Raw genomic sequence first — 20,978 nt, 5'->3', positions numbered from 1 at the left:
TCTCTCTTCCTTACTCCCATTCTTTTTCTTTCTCTTTTCCCTCCTCTCTTTTTTCTATCTGTTTCTCTCTCTTCCTCTCTTCCTCTCTTCCTCTCTCTCTCCTTCCCTCTCACTCTTTCCCTCTCGGCTTCTGGGCAGGTTTGAAAAACTCTGAGTTGATTATGATTTTTAAGTGAGCGATTGCTCACTGCTCAGCTTAGAGGGAACTATGCTCCCAAGTCTTTATTTATTTTATTTTATTTCTTTATTTATTTTGTCCAATACACAATGAGGGTTTTAGTGGGTATATATCTATATACACATAGTAAAATACATGATGAAGGTTATAGAGGAGATACTGTCAATGAAAGAATAGAAGAAGAGATATAGGAATAGAGAAAAGGTATAGGAGATATAGGAGAGCAATAGGACAGGGGACGGAAGGCACTCTAGTGCACTTGTACTCGCCCCTTACTGACCTCTTAGGAATCTGGATAGGTCAACCGTAGATAATCTAAGGGTAAAGTGTTGGGGGTTCGGGGATGACACTATGGAGTCCGGTAATGAGTTCCACGCTTCGACAACTCGGTTACTGAAGTCATATTTTTTACAGTCGAGTTTGGAGCGGTTAATATTAAGTTTAAATCTATTGTGTGCTCTTGTGTTGTTGTGGTTGAAGCTGAAGTAGTCGCCGACAGGCAGGACGTTGCAGCATATGATCTTGTGGGCAATACTTAGATCTTGTTTAAGGCATCTTAGTTCTAAACTTTCTAGGCCCAGGATTGAAAGTCTAGTCTCATAGGGTATTCTATTTCGAGTGGAGGAGTGAAGGGCTCTTCTGGTGAAATATCTTTGGACATTTTCAAGGGTCTTAATGTCTGAGATGCGATATGGGCTCCAAACAGATGATAGTTCCCATCAACATCAGGCCTTCTATAGATTGTGTGGCAAGCCGTTAATTTATCACCACCTTCTGCACCAGCTTGATACCGCATGAGCCAAAAATCAGCTGGCCAGCGCACACATGCGCACTGGAGCTGAGCTAGGGCAATGGCTTGTGTCCCGGCTGATGTAGCTCTGTGTGCCACCTGTGGCACCTGTGCAATAGGTTAGCCATCACGGCCCTACTGCTTATTCCTAATCACAATTTCTCCCTGGAACCAGACTTTGCTATTTCCAACACAATAGTTCTGATTATAGCCTGGCTCCTTTCTAAATCATAACCATTAATTTTATTTTAATTTTATCTTCTATTCAAGTCTGCAATTCGTAGCTAATTCCGCTTAAAGGAAGTAATTGAAAATTGCTATAATATCCTACCCATTTTAAACCATAATTTCCAAGAAAAGTATCCAGGGAGTCCTTAACCTATGACCATGACGAAGCCCAAAGTTTCCGTTACTAAGTGAGACAGGTGGGTAGTGAATTTTGCCCCATTTTGGACCCCTTTTTTTTGCTACAGTTGTAAAGCGATTGCACTGTGGTTGTTAAGGAGTAGTGATTTCTGACAGTCTCAAAATGGGTGAACAGTGCAATCAGGCGGTAGGGAAAGCAAGTAGAATGCTTGGCTGCGTAGCTAGAGGTATAACAAGCAGGAAGAGGGAGATTGTGATTCCGCTGTATAGAGCGCTGGTGAGACCACATTTGGAATACAGTGGTACCTCTATATACGAACTTAATTCGTTCCGTGACCAGGTTCTTAAGTAGAAAAGTTCGTAAGTAGAAGCAATTTTTCCCATAGGAATCAATGCAATAGCAAATAATGTGTGCAAACCCATTAGGAAAATCCAAACGTTAAGACTTAAAAAAATAGTGGCGGGCGGACAAAGTGAAGGCTAATAGAGTGGAGACAGACAGCAAGGAGAAGCGAGGAATGGAGGTCCTAACGAAGGCTAACACCGCCCCAAATCGCTCCCAAAATCACCCCTCCAGCCACTTCCTATGCCACCCCAAATCGCTCCCAAAATCGCCCCTCCAGACGAAGAATACTGCAAAATTCCCATTCCCTCCCCACTCCTGGGGGACGAATACTGCAAAATCCCCACTCCAAACGATACTGCAAAATCTCCATCCCCTCCCCTCTCCTGGGAAGGATACTGCAAAATTCCCATTCCAAACGATACTGCAAAATCCCCATTCCCCACTTCTGGGGGAAGGACATTGCAAAATCCCCATTCCCTCCCCACCTCTAGGGACGGATGCTGCAAAATCCCCAATTCCTCCCCATTCCTGGGGGAAGAATATTGCAAAATTCCCATTCCAAAGGATACTGTAAAATCCTCGTTCCCTCCCCACTCCTGGGGGAAGGATACTGCAAAATCCCCGTTTCCTCCCCATTCCTGGGAGAAAAATACTGCAAAATTCCCATTCCAAACGATACTGCAAAACCCCCATTCCCTCCCCACTCCAGGGGAAGGATACTGCAAAATCCCCATTCCCTCCCCACTCCAGGGGAAGGATACTGCAAAATCCCCATTCCCTCCCCACTCCAGGGGAAGGATAGTGCAAAATCCCCATTCCCTCCCCACTCCAGGGGAAGGATAGTGCAAAATCCCCATTCCCTCCCCACTCCAGGGGAAGGATAGTGCAAAATCCCCATTCCCTCCCCACTCCAGGGGAAGGATACTGCAAATCCCCATTCGCTCCCCATTCCTGGGGGAAGGATACTGCAAAATCCCCATTCCCTCCCCACTCCAGGGGAAGGATAGTGCAAAATCCCCATTCCCTCCCCACTCCAGGGGAAGGATAGTGCAAAATCCCCATTCCCTCCCCACTCCAGGGGAAGGATACTGCAAATCCCCATTCGCTCCCCATTCCTGGGGGAAGGATACTGCAAAATCCCCATTCCCTCCCCACTCCTGGGGGAAGGATACTGCAAAATCCCCATTCCCTCCCCACTCCTGGGGAAGGCTAGTGCAAAATCCCCATTTGAAATGATACTGCAAAATCCCCATTCCCTCCCCACTCCAAGGGAAGGATACTGCAAAATCCCCATTTCCTCTCAATTCCTGGGGAAGGATACTGCAAAATCCCCATTTGAAATGATACTGCAAAATCCCCATTCCCTCCTCACTCCAGGGGGAAGGATACTGCAAAATCCCCCTTCCCTCCCCATTCCTGGGGAAAGGGTACTTCAAAATCTCCATTCTCATCCCAGCCAGAGGTGGTTTTTGACGGTTCTCTGAACCACTCAAAATTTCCACTACCGTTCCTCCAGAACCTTTTGGTTTTCACCCCTGGTTATTACAGTCTAAAGTGGAAAAATATATGGATGGTGAGAGAGCGAGGGGGCGAGAAAATAAAACTCTCAGCAGCTGAAAATTGTCCGCGTAAAATATTTCATTTTATGATCCTCTCGGTAAAAACCAACCTCCAGGCTCATTCTTTTCGGAAAGTGCCTTCTGAGGCAAAGAGCATCCTCCGATTTAGCATAAAGGGGTTGAGCAGCTCTACAAATGGACCATGCCATCCAAAGTTGTAATACTTAATGCTGCCAATTATGAAATAAACGATACTCAACGTCCTTTGGTGGGAGACGGATTGCACCCCGAAGTGCAAGCAGGCCAAATCAAGAAGATTTATTTCCCTCACCTGCACACCTCAATCTCCTCAGAGATGGCTGGATTCTTGTTTTATCCACTTTAGTGTGACAAATTGAAATCCATATATCAGTTCCTGTCAACCCGATAGGAATAAAGAAAGGACGGTTCTGGCTAGAATTAGTCTTAACTGTGCAGGCTGCCTTTTGATGCTAATTCAGAAGACCATAAGTTTTCAGATTAAAGAAATGGTGTCGGGGTTTCCAAATAGTATCCAAAATTTATTTATTTTATTTTATTTATTTATTTATTTTGTCCAATACATAATACAGTGATCCCTCGAGTTTCGCGTCCTCGAGCATCGCGAAAGGGCTATATCGCGAGTTTTCAACCCAGAAGTAAACAACACCATCTGCGCATGCGTGCCCTTTTTTTCTATGGCCACGCATGCGTAGATGGTGGAGTTTCCCCAGCTGGGAAGCAATAAGAGCAACGGGGTGGGCGGGGGAAGGCTGGGCAGCGCGCGCGGGGGGGGGCCGCTTCCCAGCTGGGAAGCAATAAGAGCAACGGGGTGGGCGGGGGAAGGCCGGGCGGCGCGTGCGCGGGGGCCGCTTCCCAGCTGGGAAGCAATAAGAGCAACGGGGTGGGCGGGGGAAGGCCAGGCGGCGCGCGCTCGCGGGGGCCGCTTCCCAGCTGGGAAGCAATAAGAGCAACGGGGTGGGCGGGCGAAGGCCGGGCGGCGCACGCGCGGACAAGCGGCAGCAGCGAGGCGGCGGGGAAACCCCAATCTTCGGCTCCTCGCTGCTGCGGTGGAAGTAAAAACACCATCTGCGCATGCGCAGATGGTGTTTTTACTTCCGCACCGCTACTTCGTGAAAAATCGATCATCGCATGGGGTCCTGGAACGGAACTCTCGCGATGATCGAGGGACCACTGTACACATTGAAGAGAAAGATATGTAATAATATAAGTAAAGAAAAGAATAGAAGAAAAGATATAAAAGTATAGGTGAACATATTTGAAAGGAAGAAAAGATAAATGAGTTCATCTATCTCTATTCATGTTATTAATTAAAGAGCAGTGCACACCAAGACAACTAGACACAAGAATAGTTTTTTCCCAAACGCCATCACTCTGCTAAACAAATAATTCCCTCAACACTGTCAAACTTTTTACTAAGTCTGCTCTTCTATTTCTACTAGTTTTTTCTCATCATTCCTATCACCCATTTCCTCCCACTTAGGACTGTATGACTGTAACTTGTTGCTTGTATCCTAAGATTTTTATTAATATTGATTGTTTCTTCATTGTTTATTTGACCCCTATGACAATCATTAAGCGTTGTACCACATTATTCTTGACAAATGTATCTTTTCTTTAATGTACACTAAGAGCATATGCACCAAGACAAATTCCTTGTGTGTCCAGTCACACTTGGCCAATAAAGAATTCTATTCTATTCTATTCTAAAGATACAAGACTGGAATATGGCAAGTCAAAAGAAAAAGAAACGGCATAACAATTAAAGTATTGTAGCGGACAAGAGACGGTGGATAGATATTTCTCCTTTTTGTTTTTTGTTTTTTAATAAAAAGTGTTTTTATTTTTATAGACAAACATACAATACATGATTAATCTATCAGTGCATCATCTGCATGAATCTTTTGATATTATTATTTCTCATATCCTAATATTTATCATTTCATTTGTTATAACACTTCGCCGCTCTTTCTTTACAATATTTATTTATTTATTTATTTATTCATTCATTCATTTTTTAGATTTCTATGCCACCCTTCTCGAGGCTCTATACATATCCGATTTCTCTTTTTCGCTGTTGTTTTCATATGCTTTTCTTTTTCTCTCGCTTTCTTGCCTTCTTTTTAGGTAGGTGACACGATTAGAAGTTAGATGTAAAACAATGCACTTGGGGAAAAGGAATCCTCAATCTGAGTATTGCATTGGCAGTTCTGTGTTAGCAAAAACCTCAGAAGAGAAGGATTTAGGGGTAGTGATTTCTGACAGTCTCAAAATGGGTGAGCAGTGTGGTCGGGCGGTAGGAAAAGCAAGTAGGATGCTTGGCTGCATAGCTAGAGGTATAACAAGCAGGAAGAGGGAGATTGTGATCCCCTTATATAGAGCGCTGGTGAGACCACATTTGGAATCCTGTGTTCAGTTCTGGAGACCTCACCTACAAAAAGATATTGACAAAATTGAACGGGTCCAAAGACGGGCTACAAGAATGGTGGAAGGTCTTAAGCATAAAACGTATCAGGAAAGACTTCATGAACTCAATCTGTATAGTCTGGAGGACAGAAGGAAAAGGGGGGACATGATCGAAACATTTAAATATGTTAAAGGGTTAAATAAGGTTCAGGAGGGAAGTGTTTTTAATAGGAAAGTGAACACAAGAACAAGGGGACACAATCTGAAGTTAGTTGGGGGAAAGATCAAAGGCAACATGAGAAAATATTATTTTACTGAAAGAGTAGTAGATCCTTGGAACAAACTTCCAGCAGACGTGGTTGGTAAATCCACAGTCACTGAATTTAAACATGCCTGGGATAAACATATATCCAGTGTAAGATAAAATACAGGAAATAGTATAAGGGCAGACTAGATGGACCATGAGGTCTTTTTCTGCCGTCAGTCTTCTATGTTTTTAGATAGGATAGTGGGGCGGAAACGTCTTTTAATGAAGGGTGACATGATTAGAAGTTAGGATGAGAGATAAGAGAAATAAGGAATATTGGTGTATATATTTTATATAATATTTTTTTTAAAAGCAGTAACAAGAGAATTGAATAAGGACAGACTGCCTTTAAATATAAATGTGTATTATTGTTAGAAATATATAAGTTAGTTGAAGGTAATAACTACGATTAATTTTATTAGTCTTAATTTGTAATTAGAATGTACAATACCCAGGCGCCACACTGTTCATGCATTGATGTGTTTGTTAAAAAAAACTTGGGGGGGGGGGAGAACAGGAAGTCATTAATTGTGAGCCCCATAAAAGTAGAGTAATTCTATTTTCTTGTCTGAGCCTCAGACAAACAAGAAAATTGGATTTGGGATGATTCATCCTTACCGGAAAACTGCAGAGTATTTGGAGTTGCATGAAACCAGTGTCTCATCCTGCAAATATATTTCAAAGATCCAGACAGTCATGAATTTTATTTCAAAAGGGAGCATTTCATCCCAGTATCGATTGTTTTTAAGATAGTGGGTTTTAGTTATAATTTTAATCATTAAATTTGCATTGTATTGTTTTATTATTGCTGTGAGCCGCCCGAGTCTTCAGAGAGGGGCGGCATACAAGTCTAATAAATTATTATTATTATTATTATTATTATTATTATTATTATTATTATTAGTTGCTGTTGTTGAGGGAATTGCTGCAATGCACCATGGCCAACTCACCATGCTCAACTCTCTGTGGCCAACTTGCTGTGGTCAATTTGCTGTAGCCAGCTCACTGTGCCCAGGTTCGCCTGGTGCACCAGTTGCGGCCCTATCTGGACCGGGACTCACTGCTCACAGTCACTCATGCCCTCATCACCCCATGCTCTCTACATGGGACTACCATTGAAAAGTGTTCGGAAACTTCAGATCGTGCAGAATGCAGCTGCGAGAGCAATCATGGGCTTCCCAAGGCATGCCCATGTTACACCAACACTCCGCAGTCTGCATTGGTTGCCGATCAATTTCTGGTCACAATTCAAAGTGTTGGTTATGACCTATAAAGCCCTTCATGGCATCGGACCAGAGTATCTCTGGGACCGCCTTCTGCCGCACGAATCGCAGCGACCAGTTAGGTCCCACAGAGTTGGCCTTCTCCGGGTCCCGTTGACTAAAAAATGTAATTTGGCGGGACCCAGGAGAAGAGCCTTCTCTATGGCGGCCCCAACCCTCTGGAACCAGCTCCCCCCAGATATCAGAGTTGCCTCCACCCTCCTTGCCTTTCGCAAGCTCCTTAAAACCCACCTCTGTCGTCAGGCATGGGGGAATTGAAATTTTTTCCTTCCCCCTAGGCTTATAGAATTTATACATGGTATGCTTGTTTGTATGATTGGTCTCTTAAATTAGGTTTTTTTAGACTATTTTTTAATATTAGATTTGTTACATTGTCTTCTTTATTGTTGTTAGCCGCCCCGAGTCTTCGGAGAGGGACGGCATACAAATCTAATAAATAAATAAATAAACTCACCGCATGGGAATTAAGCGTGGCCAATTTGCTGTGGGACAAATCCCTGCTGGACAGTTCAACCAATAATAATTGAATAATAATAATAATTTATTAGAATTTATTAGAATAATTTATTAGATTTGTATGTCGCCCCTCTCCGAGGACTCGGAACGCCTCACAACAAAAAATACAATACACAAATCCAATATTAAAAACAATATTTAAAACCCTTATTATACAAACGTTCTGCTAATTTTAATGGAACCGTGGCCAAGTCTACGGAGAGGGGTGGCATACAAATCCAATAAATAACAATAATAATAATAATAACAACAACAACAACAACAACAACAACATAAAAGTCAATCGAGAAATACAGTCGTTACAATAACTTTCAAGGAACACATGGTCACCAATAATAAAAAATAACTGAATGAAATTATTAAAGCAGCATTCGCTGGCTGGGGAATTCTGGGAGTTGAAGTCCAAATATCTTCAAGTTGCCAAGGTTGAGAAACACTGCCTTAGACGGATACTCTCTTCTTCCAACATCATTTCGCTGTGGCAGTGCAGACAGCCGTCCCACAACACTTGCTGTTCTGACACCCGTTTTGCAGCCATTTATTTCATTAGGCTGATGAGACGGTAGTCTTATTTGACTGCTCTTAATGAGGCATAAGAGGGCTGTGGGCCGTAAATGATGATGAATGTCATATCGCTGCTGCTAACAATTTTCTCCCGCTGAAAATTTTTGAAGATTTATTATGCTGTGACAACAAAAACAAAGCCCTTTCTCTCGGTCACCCTCTTGCGCAACGAACACGCAATGAGATGTGGTAGTGTTCTGCCCCAGCTACGGACCAGAAAGAACGTAGGACACGCACAGTTTGTTCAAACCTATGTGTGGTGGTTGGCTCTGGGCCACTTCCTGCTCCGAGGACTATGGACGTTGGTTTGGGAGAATCCTCACGTTTTCAGAGACCGGTTTTTACTGCCAACAGCTTCGGACAGTGAAGATTCTGTGTCAAGGACAGTGAAGCAGAATCGGATGGTGAGGTATATGCAGGCAGCCCATTAGCTAATGACCCCATTAGTGAGTCATCATCAGACACTGAGTGTTGTGGTTAGCTCTGACCCAGCTCCTGCCCCAAGGACTGTGGATGTGGGGGAGACATCCACATGTTGCAGGCCTGTTTTGCCCTCGGTGGAGTCTGCTGATGAAGGCTCCTCTGACCAAGAAGACATGAGTGACAGGGAGGAGGAGAGTGGGGCAGACAGCTCAGAAGGAGATCAATTATCTAGCTCCTCCTTGGATTCAGAACAAGAGTTAATGATACAGCCACGCATGAGGAGAGCAATGCATAGGCAACAACAACTGAGAGATTATTATCAAAGAAAATGAGGCCACCTGTGGTTGGGTGGGGCTGTGGTCAGTAGTGAGGCTGCTATAAATAGCAGCCTGTGGGTTTGGCCATTGTGGAGGATTATCTGATCGTTGTGTTTCATGACTGCTTTACTGACTTTGACCTTTTGTGTGCTGATTTTTCCCCACTTTGAAACTAAACCAGAGCAAAGTGTGTTTCACTTTGTGAAAGAAGAAGGACTGTGAATTGCCTCACAGCTGCAAGCTAAGTATCACAGAACTGATAAGGGACTTGTACAAATTACCAGTTTGTTTGGAGACGAGTGCTCTTTGCTATACCAAAAGAGGGCTTGGTTTAAGTGAATTTTCATTATAAAGAACATTGTTTTGAATTTTCAAATGTGTGTGTGTCTGAAATTTGTACCTGTGAATTTTTGGGAGGAGTCTACCAGAGAGCCGGACAGAACACTGAGGAAGATGGATTAATAGATGCTCGCAGGTGCAGGTTTATGATGAGAAAGGAACAACTGCGCAAGTATTATAGACAATAAGGAAGAACGCCTGTGACTGGGGCAATTAGGCTAATGGGGCTGCTGATAAATTGCCAGTGTCGCTGAGAGCGTGCGTGGGAGATTATCCATTTGGAGAAGGACGAGTGTTGTTTGATTTGAACTGTTCCAGGATTTACAAAGACAGTTAAGTACACAGTTAAGTAGACTCTTGAAGGGGGGCGGCTGTGACGCCTTCACAGCTGCCTTTAAAATATTATTTTACTGAAACAGTAGTAGATCCTTGGAACAAACGTCCAGCAGACGTGATTGGTAAATCCACAGTAACTGAATTTAAACATGCCTGGGATAAACATATATCCCTTATACCTTATATAGTATAAGGGCAAACTAGATGGACCATGAGGTCTTTTTCTGCTGTCAGTCTTCTATGTTTCTATGTTTATCTGCTCTGTTTTTTGTTTTTGTTTTTCACAGCATTCCAGGCTTGTGCTTTATGGGAGAGCACTTTGGCTGTTTAAAGTGTGTGTGTACAATACTTTTGTTTTGATAAACCGACTCTCTGTTTAATTTACAACAGCATGTGTGTTTGAATTTACATTTCTGACTTAATTGGGGCTCGTAAGGGGAAGCCTGGCATAACACCAATGTTTACTGAATTAACGACTACTAAAAAAACTTGCTTAATAGTTGACACATATAAATGCAAGTGGGCATGGGTTCTTTTGTGGGTGTGGCTTTATGGTCATGTGACCAGGTAGCAGTGGCTTGCATGCCATGTGGCCAGGTAGGAGTGGCTTGACAATCATGTGACCAGGGGTGGCATAAAGGTCATGTGACTAGGTGGGAGTGGCTTACCGACCAAGATAAGGGTCGGTGCTTGGACTCATCTGAGTAGTGCAAATTGGGTGTTGGTGACACACAGGACACAAATAAACCTCCAAGTGGCCTCAACGACTATCTAAAAGGATGCAAATGACCAGCCGTCTGCAAGAAGTATCAATCCTTCCATTCCCCACCATCCAGTCAGAGTGGAAGAAGCTTCTTGAATGAGAAGTGAAACACCTTCAAAGAAAAACCAGAAAATCCAATTGCCTCTTGAAAAAGCACCAGTAGGACAACCATGACCTGGATTGTATTTACATAACTGGTTGGGTTTGGCAATATATAAAACAAACCAACAATGTATGATTAAATGTATTGAAACACTATTGCTTTAAGAGTTGGTGTTGCAGATTGCCACAAGAGGGAGCCAGAAGCGTGATTCTCTCTCTGACTCTCTTTGTTATTTCTGTTATTTCTCTATAACTGCTGTAGTAAGAACTGTGCGTTCAAATGATGGTTTATGTATTTGTAAGCTGAACAAGTAAGACTTATAGTTTTCTATATGTATTGACTGATTTAACTGTGTATGACTAGGACTGTTCTTGACTAAGATATTTGCTAAAGTAAATAATATTTTATACACTTAATGTAGTATACTGAACCATTACTTGAATCTCTGGGCCATCAGCTGAATATTTTATTATTATTATTATTATTATTATTATTATTATTATTATTATTATTAATTGGATTTGTATGCCGCCCCTCTCCGTAGACTCGGGGCGGCTAACAACAATGATAAAAACAACATGTGACAATCCAATAATAAAACAACTAAAAACCCTTATTTATAAAACCAAACATACACACAAACATACCATGCATAACTTGTAATGGCCTAGGGGGAAGGAATATCTCAACTCCCCCATGCCTGGCGGTATAAATGAGTCTTGAGTAGTTTACGAATTTGCTAGAACTTCACGTTTCTTCTTCTTGACAACTCAGAAATCACTCTGCACACACCTTAACTGAGAATCTCCATAGACCTCTCTCTGATGATTGCCCAGGGCTGTCCTGGTTGGGTTTAACCAAGCCATCCCTTGTGCGTTTTCTTCCAACAGAGCCATGTTTGACTACGACAAAAGCAAGGACAGTGGCCTCCCCAGTCAAGGACTCAGCTTCAAGTATGGAGATATTCTCCACGTTATCAACGCCTCCGATGACGAGTGGTGGCAAGCCAGGAGGGTCATGCTGGAAGGCGACAGTGAAGAGATGGGAGTTATACCTAGCAAAAGAAGGTATGTTGTGTCTTCTTCCTCCCTCCCTCCCTCCCTCCCTCCTTGCCTTCCCCTTCCTTCCTTCCTTCCTTCCTTCCTTCCTTCTTTCCTTCCTTCCTTCCTTCCTTCCTTCTTCCTTCCTTCCTTCCTTCCTTCTTCCTTCCTTCCTTCCTTCCATCCTTCTTCCCTTCCTTCCTTCCTTCCTTCCTTGCCTTATTTTAATTTAATTTATTTAATTCCTAGTGGACTCTGGCCGGCACACAGTCACAAATGACTCAATCATTTTAAGTCTGTTGCAAGATCACACTTTGACATTATTCTAATCCAAGATATAGAAAAATGCACAAAAGGAAAAGAAGAGGGAGAGAGGGAAGAAGGGATGGAGGGAGGGGGGAGGGAGGAGAGGAAAAGAGGAGGGGAAAAAAGAAAGGAAGAAGGGAAGGGAGAAGAGGGAGGGGAAAAGGAAGGGAGGGAGGGAGAAAAGAAGGAAGAAGAGGGAGGAGAGTAAAAGGAAGAGAGGGAGAGAGAGAGGGAGGGGGAAGGGAGGGAGGAAGAAAAGAGGAAAGGAGGAGAGGGGAAAAGAAGGAAGAAGGGAGGAAGTGAAGGAAGAAGAGGGAGGGAGGGAAAAGAAAAGGAGGGAGGAAAGAAGGAAGGAGGGGAGGGAGGGAGGGAGAGGGAAAATGCCATCCAGAGTCCTTCAGGAGTTGGGTGGCATATAAATTAGATTAATTAATAAATTAACAAAAAAGGGAGGGATGGAGGGAGGAAAGAAGGAAGGGAGGAAGGAAGGAAGGAAGGAAGGAAGGAAGGAAGGAAGGAAGGAAGGATACCAGAGTTCCTAATGTTCCTGACCAGGGGACTTAGTTTATTCCCAAATATCCCTGGGAATAAACTATTTCCATTTTTCCCAGTAAATGGAATTGAAATCCAGAAAAGCCAATCCTTCAGTATCCTATCCTGCACTCACAATCCAGGAGTTTGTTTAACCCTATTCATAAATCATGGCTTAGCAGAACAGAACAACCTAAGCCACAAATAGGCAAGCAAATCTCATTGTGGTGTGATCCCAATCCAAGCATTTAAAAGCAGAAATGAAATATAAAACTGAGTCGCGTTGGGAGGTGAGAGAGAGAGAGAGAAGGCTACTTAATATTAGCACATAATAATCATTAAAAGACCAAATTTAGCTTTGACCTAATTATCTTTCTTTCCCTAATACGCCCTGTTTCCTTTATCCATTGAGAGCTTCCAATTTCCCTTCCCTTCCAATGTCTTTTCCTTGGCGTCTTTTCCTATACAGAATTTCATCTTCAAAATTTAAAATGGAGAGTTTTGTATGGTTCAAAGATCAGCCCCTCTAAATATGAAAGCTGCATTTCTATGTCTACATGTAGCTTTCTCAGAGCGGGGTGTGTATTTGTGTGTGTGTGTGTGTGAGTGAGTGAGAGAGAGAGAGAGAGAGAGAAAGAGATGGAAGGAGACAGAGAGAGAGACAAAGAGAGAGAGAGAGAGAGATGGAGGGAGAGAGAGAGACAGAGAGAGACAGAGAGAGGGACAAAGAGAGACAGAGAGATGGAGGGAGAGAGAGACAGAGAGAGACAGAGAGAGAGACAAAGAGAGAGACAGAGAGATGGAGGGAGAGAGAGACAGAGAGAGACAGAGAGACAGAGAGAGAGACAAAGAGAGAGAGAGATGGAGGGAGAGAGAGACAGAGAGAGACAGAGAGACAGAGAGAGAGACAAAGAGAGAGAGAGAGAGAGAGACAAAGAGAGAGAGAGAGAGAGATGGAGGGAGAGAGAAAGAGAGACAGAGAGAGAGACAAAGAGAGAGACAGAGAGAGAGACAAAGAGAGAGAGAGAGATGGAGGGAGAGAGAGACAGAGAGAGACAGAGAGACAGAGACAAAGAGAGACAGAGAGAGAAATGGAGGGAGAGAGAGACAGAGAGAGACAGAGAGACAGAGAGAGAGACAAAGAGAGAGAGAGATGGAGGGAGAGAGACAGAGAGACAGAGAAAGAGACAAAGAGAGAGAGAGAGAGATGGAGGGAGAGAGAGAGAGAGATATTTATTCCAAAGTTCGGCTGTAGCTATAGTAACCCAAGCTTGGTGTGCTGCAGCTGGCAATGTTAAAAAACGGGCAGTTTTGAAAACAGAAGTATATATTTTATTCCTTACTTTGAAGATAATGTTCTCCGAGTCATTTTGTTCCACAATAATTAACTCGGGTAGTTTTCACACTTCTTGCCACAGTCAAAAATAACTCCTCCTTATGTAACTTTTGGAAACGGGATTTGTCCTGAAGTATATCTATCTCGGCTGCGTGTTGAATTTGTGGTGGGATTACTGTAAACGGAGGTAGATTTAAAACAGGGGTGTCAAACTCAAGGCCACAGGGGCTGGATTCAGCCCGCAGTGAGCTCACAGGTCATAAAATGGAGCAAAAGTCCCCAAATGTAGACCCCAAATACTGGAAGTGTAAAGTAGTCCATGGTACATACTACCATTTAGAGACAAAGTACATTCAATAATTCAATATCATTCAAAATATCCTTCAAAAGTCCAGATGGCCCAAATAGTCCAAATAGAGTGATTACTAGTTGCAAGTTGAAAAGACTAGAATATGAATCTGTTGAAAAGACCTGGATATAGCTCAGTATTAGAACCAATCAAAAATCGATATATCGTGTTCTGCCGGCGTGTTTCAACCGCCCGTAATTACAGGGTAATTAGTCCAGGAAGACACACACCACACGATAAAAGGAAAACCCAAAAGTTTTTATAAACAGAAAAACAGAAACAGCTCCCTTTTTAAATGTCAAAGGGATTTTCTGGTACACGCAAGGCACAGGTTAAATGCAATCCAATTGCTCACCCAATAACTGGGAAATTGAGTCCACACACAATCTTGAACAGCACAAAAACCACGATCTTGATGAAACAATGAATCAGATAAACTGCCATGAGGCTAAAACACCAGGCTGCACTTTTATCTGTAGCACTAATTACAGCAGCCCCACCCAACCACAGGTGGCCTCATTTTCTCTTGTAATGACCCTTCAGTTGTTGTCTCCTATGTATCACTCTACACATGCGTGGATGTGTCATTAATTCTTGTTCAGAATCCAGGGATGATACAGATGATTGATCTCCTCCTGGGCTGTCTGTCACTCACGCTTCGTTGGTCAGAGGAGGCTTCATCGGCAGATTCCATCGGGAGCAAAACAGGCCTGCGGCATGTGGATGTTTCCCCAACATCCACCTGCACATTCCTTGGGGCAGGAGCTGGGTCAGAGCTAACCACAACATATAGCGACCACAGGTTTTAAAGTTCAAATGTCAAATGTCAATATCAGTCCAAAAGAAAGTTAGATAAAGTTATTTGATATTTCCAAATCAATCCAAAAGGGCTAGTTACACAATCAGTTCGTGTAAATCGCTGAGTTATTTTAATAATTTTGTTTTAAATGTCCAAATAAATATTTATTGGATTTCTATGCCGTCCCTCTCCAAAACTTCAGGGCAGTTTACAGCATATAAAAACAGTAGGTTACAATAAAAAGAAATCCAATTAAATTAAAAATTATGTAACCATCTAAAATCTATAGTTATATTAAAATCAATCGCACCCATTCGTACAGCAATTATACAATTGTTTGTTGGCCAGGGGCTAAGATCTAATTGGCCCAAACCGACATAAATGAGTCTAAAGATTCTTACAATAGGCGAGGAGGGTAAGGGCAGTACCAATCTCCGGGGGAAGCTGATTCCAGAGGGCCAGGGCCCCCACAGAGAAGGCTCTTCCCCTAGGTCCTGCCAAACAACAATGTCTAGTTGATGGGACCTGGAGAAGGCCAATTCTGTGGGACCCAACCGGTCGCTGGGATTCATGCGACAGGAGGCGGCACCGCAAGTAATACATATATACACTAACTTTTAATATGGTTAGAAATTGGATAAAAGAAATAATAAATTATGAAGTAGAGTTAAAACCAGAAACATACTTATTAGGAATCATCAGAGGGTAGCACACAACAGCAAACTACTATTTAATTATAAATATTTTAACAGTGGCCAGACTATCTTTCACACAGACATGAAAAGATGAGAATATATCGACAGAGAATACGGTGATCAAAAAAAAAATGGTGAACTGTGCAACAATGAGAAGACTTACTTTAGAATTACAGAACCGTCAAGAAAAATATTTTTTTTACTATATGTTGTGGTTGGCTCTGGCCCAGCTCCTGCCCTAGGGAATGGGGAGGTGGATGCAGGGGAAACTTCAACATGTCACAGGCCTGTGTTATTGCCGACAGAGTCAGTTCAGAGTTTAGTTTCCTCAGAGGAAGAAGAAGGTGGGAGTGACTTGGCAGAGGAGGGCTTGGCACACAGCCAAGGCAGTCAATCTTCCTTATCTTCTATAGCTTCAGATGATGACATTTTGGACCCACACAAGCACAGAATTATGCATAGAAGAGACCAAGTAAGAACATATTACAGGAAACAAGGGAGGCCACCTGTGTTTGGGTGGGGTTCCAGTAATTAGGGCTGCTGCTATAAATAGCAGCATGTGGGTTTGGCCGTTGTGGAAGAATATCTGATCGCAGTTTGTCAGGAATATTGTGTGCTGGACTTTGTTGCTTTTCCCGCCTTTGAAACCAAAGCAGAGCAACGTTTGTGTGTGTCTCCCTTTGTTGGAAGAAGAAGGGGTGTGAAGTTTCTCCACAGCTGCTGGCTAAGTACTTAATGACTGCTTAAGGGACATTGTACTGACTACCAGGTTGTTTTGAGAAGAGTGCTCTTTGCAATATAAAAAGAGTGCTTAGTTTACTTTGACTTTTGTGATAAAGAACATTGTTTTGAATTTTCAAACGTGTGTGTGTCTGAAATTTGTATCCTTGAATTTTCGGGAGGCTCCTATCAGAGAGCCCGGCAGAACACTATATGGGGAAAATATTATAATTGGCTCGAAAGGAAAAAAATAGAGTGGTATGGATGCATAAAGAATGTAAACTGAAGACGCAGAATTGTTAAATATGCTTGTGTTTGATACTTGTGTTTTTGTACTTTATTTTTAAACTTTAATTTTAAAAATGGAGCAAAACTCACTTAACAAATGTCTCACTTAACAACAGATACTTTGGGCTTGTTTGTGGTCGTATTTTGAGGACCTGTATAGAAATAATGATAATAATGGATTTCATACATATTTCCATTTCCCTTTCTTCCTCTTTTTCCCCCCCTTTCTCCCCAGGGTGGAAAGGAAAGAGAAAGCACGTTTAAAAACAGTGAAATTTAATTCCAAGCCTGGTGTGATCGATGCCAAAGGGGTATGTAGACATGAATTTAACTGTTTCTTCCCTCAACTCTTCTAATTACAGGTATTTTAAAATAGGAAAGAAAAATGAGAATTTATCATGCACTAAAAATATGGGAAAGAAAGAAAAAAGAAATGTTTAAAGCAAGGAAGGGTGTTTTTAAGAAGAAAGTGATATTGTTAATTAATTAAGCATTACTAGCAAACCACACCACTCGTCCTCAACATCTCAGTTGCTATTGCACAGTTCTCCCCCACACATATAAACACACAGGCTGCAATACACATTCAAGTTTTAATAAATAAAATTCACACTTTTGAGACACGAATCAGAATAGTCAGCTCAGGTGACCAGCAGCCAAAATCACCCAGCCATTCCCTTTTCCAAATTCTGCTCTGAAAAAAATGAAATTCCCTGAGTTGTTTTAGGTGTGTGTGTTTGTGTGTGTCAGGTGGGAGTTGACGCTCCCACCACTCCCGGTGCGCTGCATGCGCAGCTTTGGGTGATTGGTGGGCGCACGCACATGCCCCAGCAAGATCTTGCTTCTGCACATGCTCAGGAAGCAAAATCTTGCAAGGGGATGCATGAGCAGGTGAGATTTCAGCATTTTTTTTGCTTCCGTGCATGCACCGAAGCAAAAGAACATCACTGAAATCTCCTAGCGTGCACATCCTCTTGTGAGATTTTGCTGGGGAGGGCGCGTGCATGCGCCAGACACCCAAAGCTGCATGTGCCGCTCAATTTTCGCTACCGGTGCGGCATCCTTATCCATACTGGTAGCAATCCAATATTGGTGTATGTGTCAAACAAAACAACAGTGGGTCAGCTGCATCTGGACAGAAAATGTGTTCATGGTCAACCTGGTTACAACATTATCATCTGACATCATTGGGGATTATCCACCTAGAACAAAATGGTTTCTTACCAAAAAGAAAATAAAGCACAATTTAAGGATCATTTTATTACAATACATTGAAACACATCCATGGAAACAAATGGCGCTAATCTTCTTCGATGCCCAGAAGGCTTTTGATAATGTAAGTTGGCAATTTATGATACATCAACTAAACTGTATGGACTTTGGAGAAGAATTCATAAATGTAATAAAAACAATATATCATAAACAAACAACTAAAGGAATTGTAAATGGGGATTGCACAGAGAACTTTAATATAAAGAAAGGAACAAGACAAAGGTAGCCACTATCACATTTATTATTTATATTGAAGTCTTGAAAAGTCTTGGAAGTCTTGAAAAGGAAGATCAGAGAAAATCCAAAAATTATAGGGATAAGGGGATAGCTGAAAAAGAATCAGTCACATGACTGAACTTTTGATGTTCAGTAACCAGGCTGCATTTATAGCCATTTGCAGAAGTCAGCTGTGATCTGACTACATTTTATGCCACCTTTGCTAAAAAAAAACCCGATGTTTACCTCTAGTTTTTGGCAAAACCATGCTCATATTGAATTATCAGTTCACTTAAAGACTCTGGGGCTGCTTTAAGATCATCATATTTGCTGAATGGTCACTGCAAAAAAAAACCTAAATACAAGTTAGAATAGAATTTTATTGGCTAAGTGTGATTGGACACACAAGGAATTGGTGCATATGCTCTCAGTGTACATAAAAGAAAAGATAAGTTCATCAAGAATCATAAGGTACAACGCTTAATGATCGTCCATGTATATATTAGCAATCAAATCATATTATGAATCAGTCAATATAAATTGTAAGGATATAAGCAACAAAGAGTTGAGAACGATGAGGAGATTAATAATAGCACAACGTTAGTAAATTTAAAGCCCTTCATGGCATCGGACCAGAATATCTCCGAGACCGCCTCCTGCCGCACGAATCCCAGCGACCGATTAGGTCCCACAGAGTGGGCCTTCTCCGGGTCCCGTCAACTAAACAATGCCGGTTGGCGGGTCCCAGGGGAAGAGCCTTCTCTGTGGCGGCGCCGGCTCTCTGGAACCAACTCCCCCCGGAGATTAGAACTGCCCCTACTCTTCCTGCCTTCCGAAAACTCCTTAAGACTCACCTTTGCCGTCAGGCATGGGGAAACTAAACATCTCCCCTGGGCATGTTAATTTATACATGGTATGCTTGTGTGTGTGTTTGCTATTACATGGGGTTTTTCTTAAATCGTTAAATATTTTAATTAATTGGATTGTTGTGACTGTTTTTACTTGTTGTGAGCCGCCCCGAGTCTTCGGAGAGGGGCGGCATACAAGTCCAACTAATAAATAAATAAATAAATAAATAAATAAATAAATAAATAAATAAATAAATAAATAAATAAATAAATAAATAAATAAATAAATAAATAAATAAATAAATAAATAAATAAATAAATAAATAAATAAATAAATAAATAAATAAATAGTTTGACAGTGTTGAGGGAATTATTTGTTTAGCAGAGTGACGGCATTCGGGGGGAAACTGTCCTTATGTCTAGTTGTTCTGATGTGCAGTGCTCTGTAGCGATGTTTTGAGGGTAGGAATTTAAACAGTTTGTGTCCAGGATGTGAGGTGTCTGTAAATATTTTCCCGGCCCTCTTTTTGACTCATGCAGTATACAGGTCCTCAATAGAAGGCAGGTTGGCAGCAATTGTTTTTTCTGCAGTTCTGATTATCCTCTGAAGTCTGTGTCGGTCTTGTTGGGTTGCAGAACCAAACCAGACAGTTATGGAGGTGCAGATGACAGACTCAATAATTCCTTTGTAGAACTGTATCAGCAGCTCCTTGGTGGGTAAGAAACCTCCAAGTAGCCTCAACTTCTGTCTAAAAGAATGCAAGTGACCAAACTGTCTGCAAGGAATATAAATCTTTCCATTCCCCACCATTCAGTCAGAACTGAAGAAGCTTCTTAGATGAGAAGTAAAACATTTTCAAGGAAAAATGAATTCCAGTTGCCTTTTTGGGGGGGGGGGAACCAAACACCTTTGTGAACTGTTAGCACCAAAGCAGATACAAGAAACCTCCATTCGAGGTTCAATTCTTGTGAAATATATTGCATTTTTGTGACATCAAACAATTCTGATGTGCATTTATAAGTACAACCGATGTGCAAACTGGCATTTTGCACTTTGCTAACCAAACCTGGAGAGAGGCTGGAGATGGGAAAAATAATAATAATTTGCAGCAAAAAAGCAATGGAGCTGAAAAGAATGGATTGGAGATTTCAGTAGCCTTTTGCCCTTTATTCTGACATACCTCCTTGATGTTACAAAGATCTCCAAGTCACTTCCTGACTGCCAATTATTCTCCAACATTCAAGGTCAGACAGCCTTAGAGGGAGCACATTACTGTCAAGAAATGCCTCGGAGCCTTCTTAAAACCATAAAGCATGACAATCACTTTATGACCTCCACAAAAATTCCATTTGTTTTTTTTAGCCATTCTATTAAAAAAGAAATTATAACATAATATTCATTTTTCTGGAAGCACATCGCAGAGATCTTGACCAAGTTACCATTCCCAAGACCTACAGTCAGGGGTGGGCAGCAGGCAGGACAGGGTGGAACACAGTTACACCGGCGGAAATGAAGATGCTTGCGCAGCTCTAGCTGATTGTCGGCTGTCACTTCCTGGATTCCTGGTCTCGTCTCGGCTCTCCTTTTTTTTACCTGCTGCTGCTGGTGCATCTGTGCTCCTTGCTTTTTCCCTCTTTCCTCCTTCCTGGCATCGGATGAGCTTCCTTCTCTCCTGCCCGGCTCCCCTCCAGCCTCATGCAACCACCTCCCACCTGAGGTGCAAGCAGAAGGCATGTGTGGAAGCAGCATTTATGCTTCTGGCAGCTCCCGTTCGCCTAGCTACCCAGCCTGAGATGGGGGGGCAACCCAGGAAAGAGAGGATGGGAAACGCGAAGCAAATTGTCACCCCAGTGAGCGACACTGGTAAGGTTGTAAGTCGAGTACAGTAGTCCCTCGCTATATCACGCTTCACCTGCCGCGGCTTCACTTCATCGCGGGTTTT

At 42.3% G+C, this 20,978-nt stretch overlaps 1 protein-coding gene across 7 annotated transcripts in view; it reads left to right on the top strand.

Annotated features, from left to right (window-relative positions):
- Positions 1-20,978, top strand: part of DLG2 (discs large MAGUK scaffold protein 2) — a 1,028,485-nt gene that overhangs the window by 969,093 nt on the left and 38,414 nt on the right. For all 7 annotated transcript variants that reach the window (XM_070749573.1, XM_070749577.1, XM_070749578.1 and 4 more), the window contains 2 exons: positions 11,526-11,702; positions 16,935-17,010. In XM_070749573.1, the coding sequence (XP_070605674.1) occupies positions 11,526-11,702; positions 16,935-17,010 (253 nt within the window). The remainder of the gene's footprint in view (positions 1-11,525; positions 11,703-16,934; positions 17,011-20,978) is intronic.

The sequence above is a fragment of the Erythrolamprus reginae genome, chromosome 4 (assembly GCF_031021105.1).
Source record: "Erythrolamprus reginae isolate rEryReg1 chromosome 4, rEryReg1.hap1, whole genome shotgun sequence".
Classification (NCBI taxonomy): Eukaryota; Metazoa; Chordata; class Lepidosauria; order Squamata; family Dipsadidae; genus Erythrolamprus; species Erythrolamprus reginae.
This window is presented reverse-complemented; position numbering and strand designations above follow the sequence as displayed.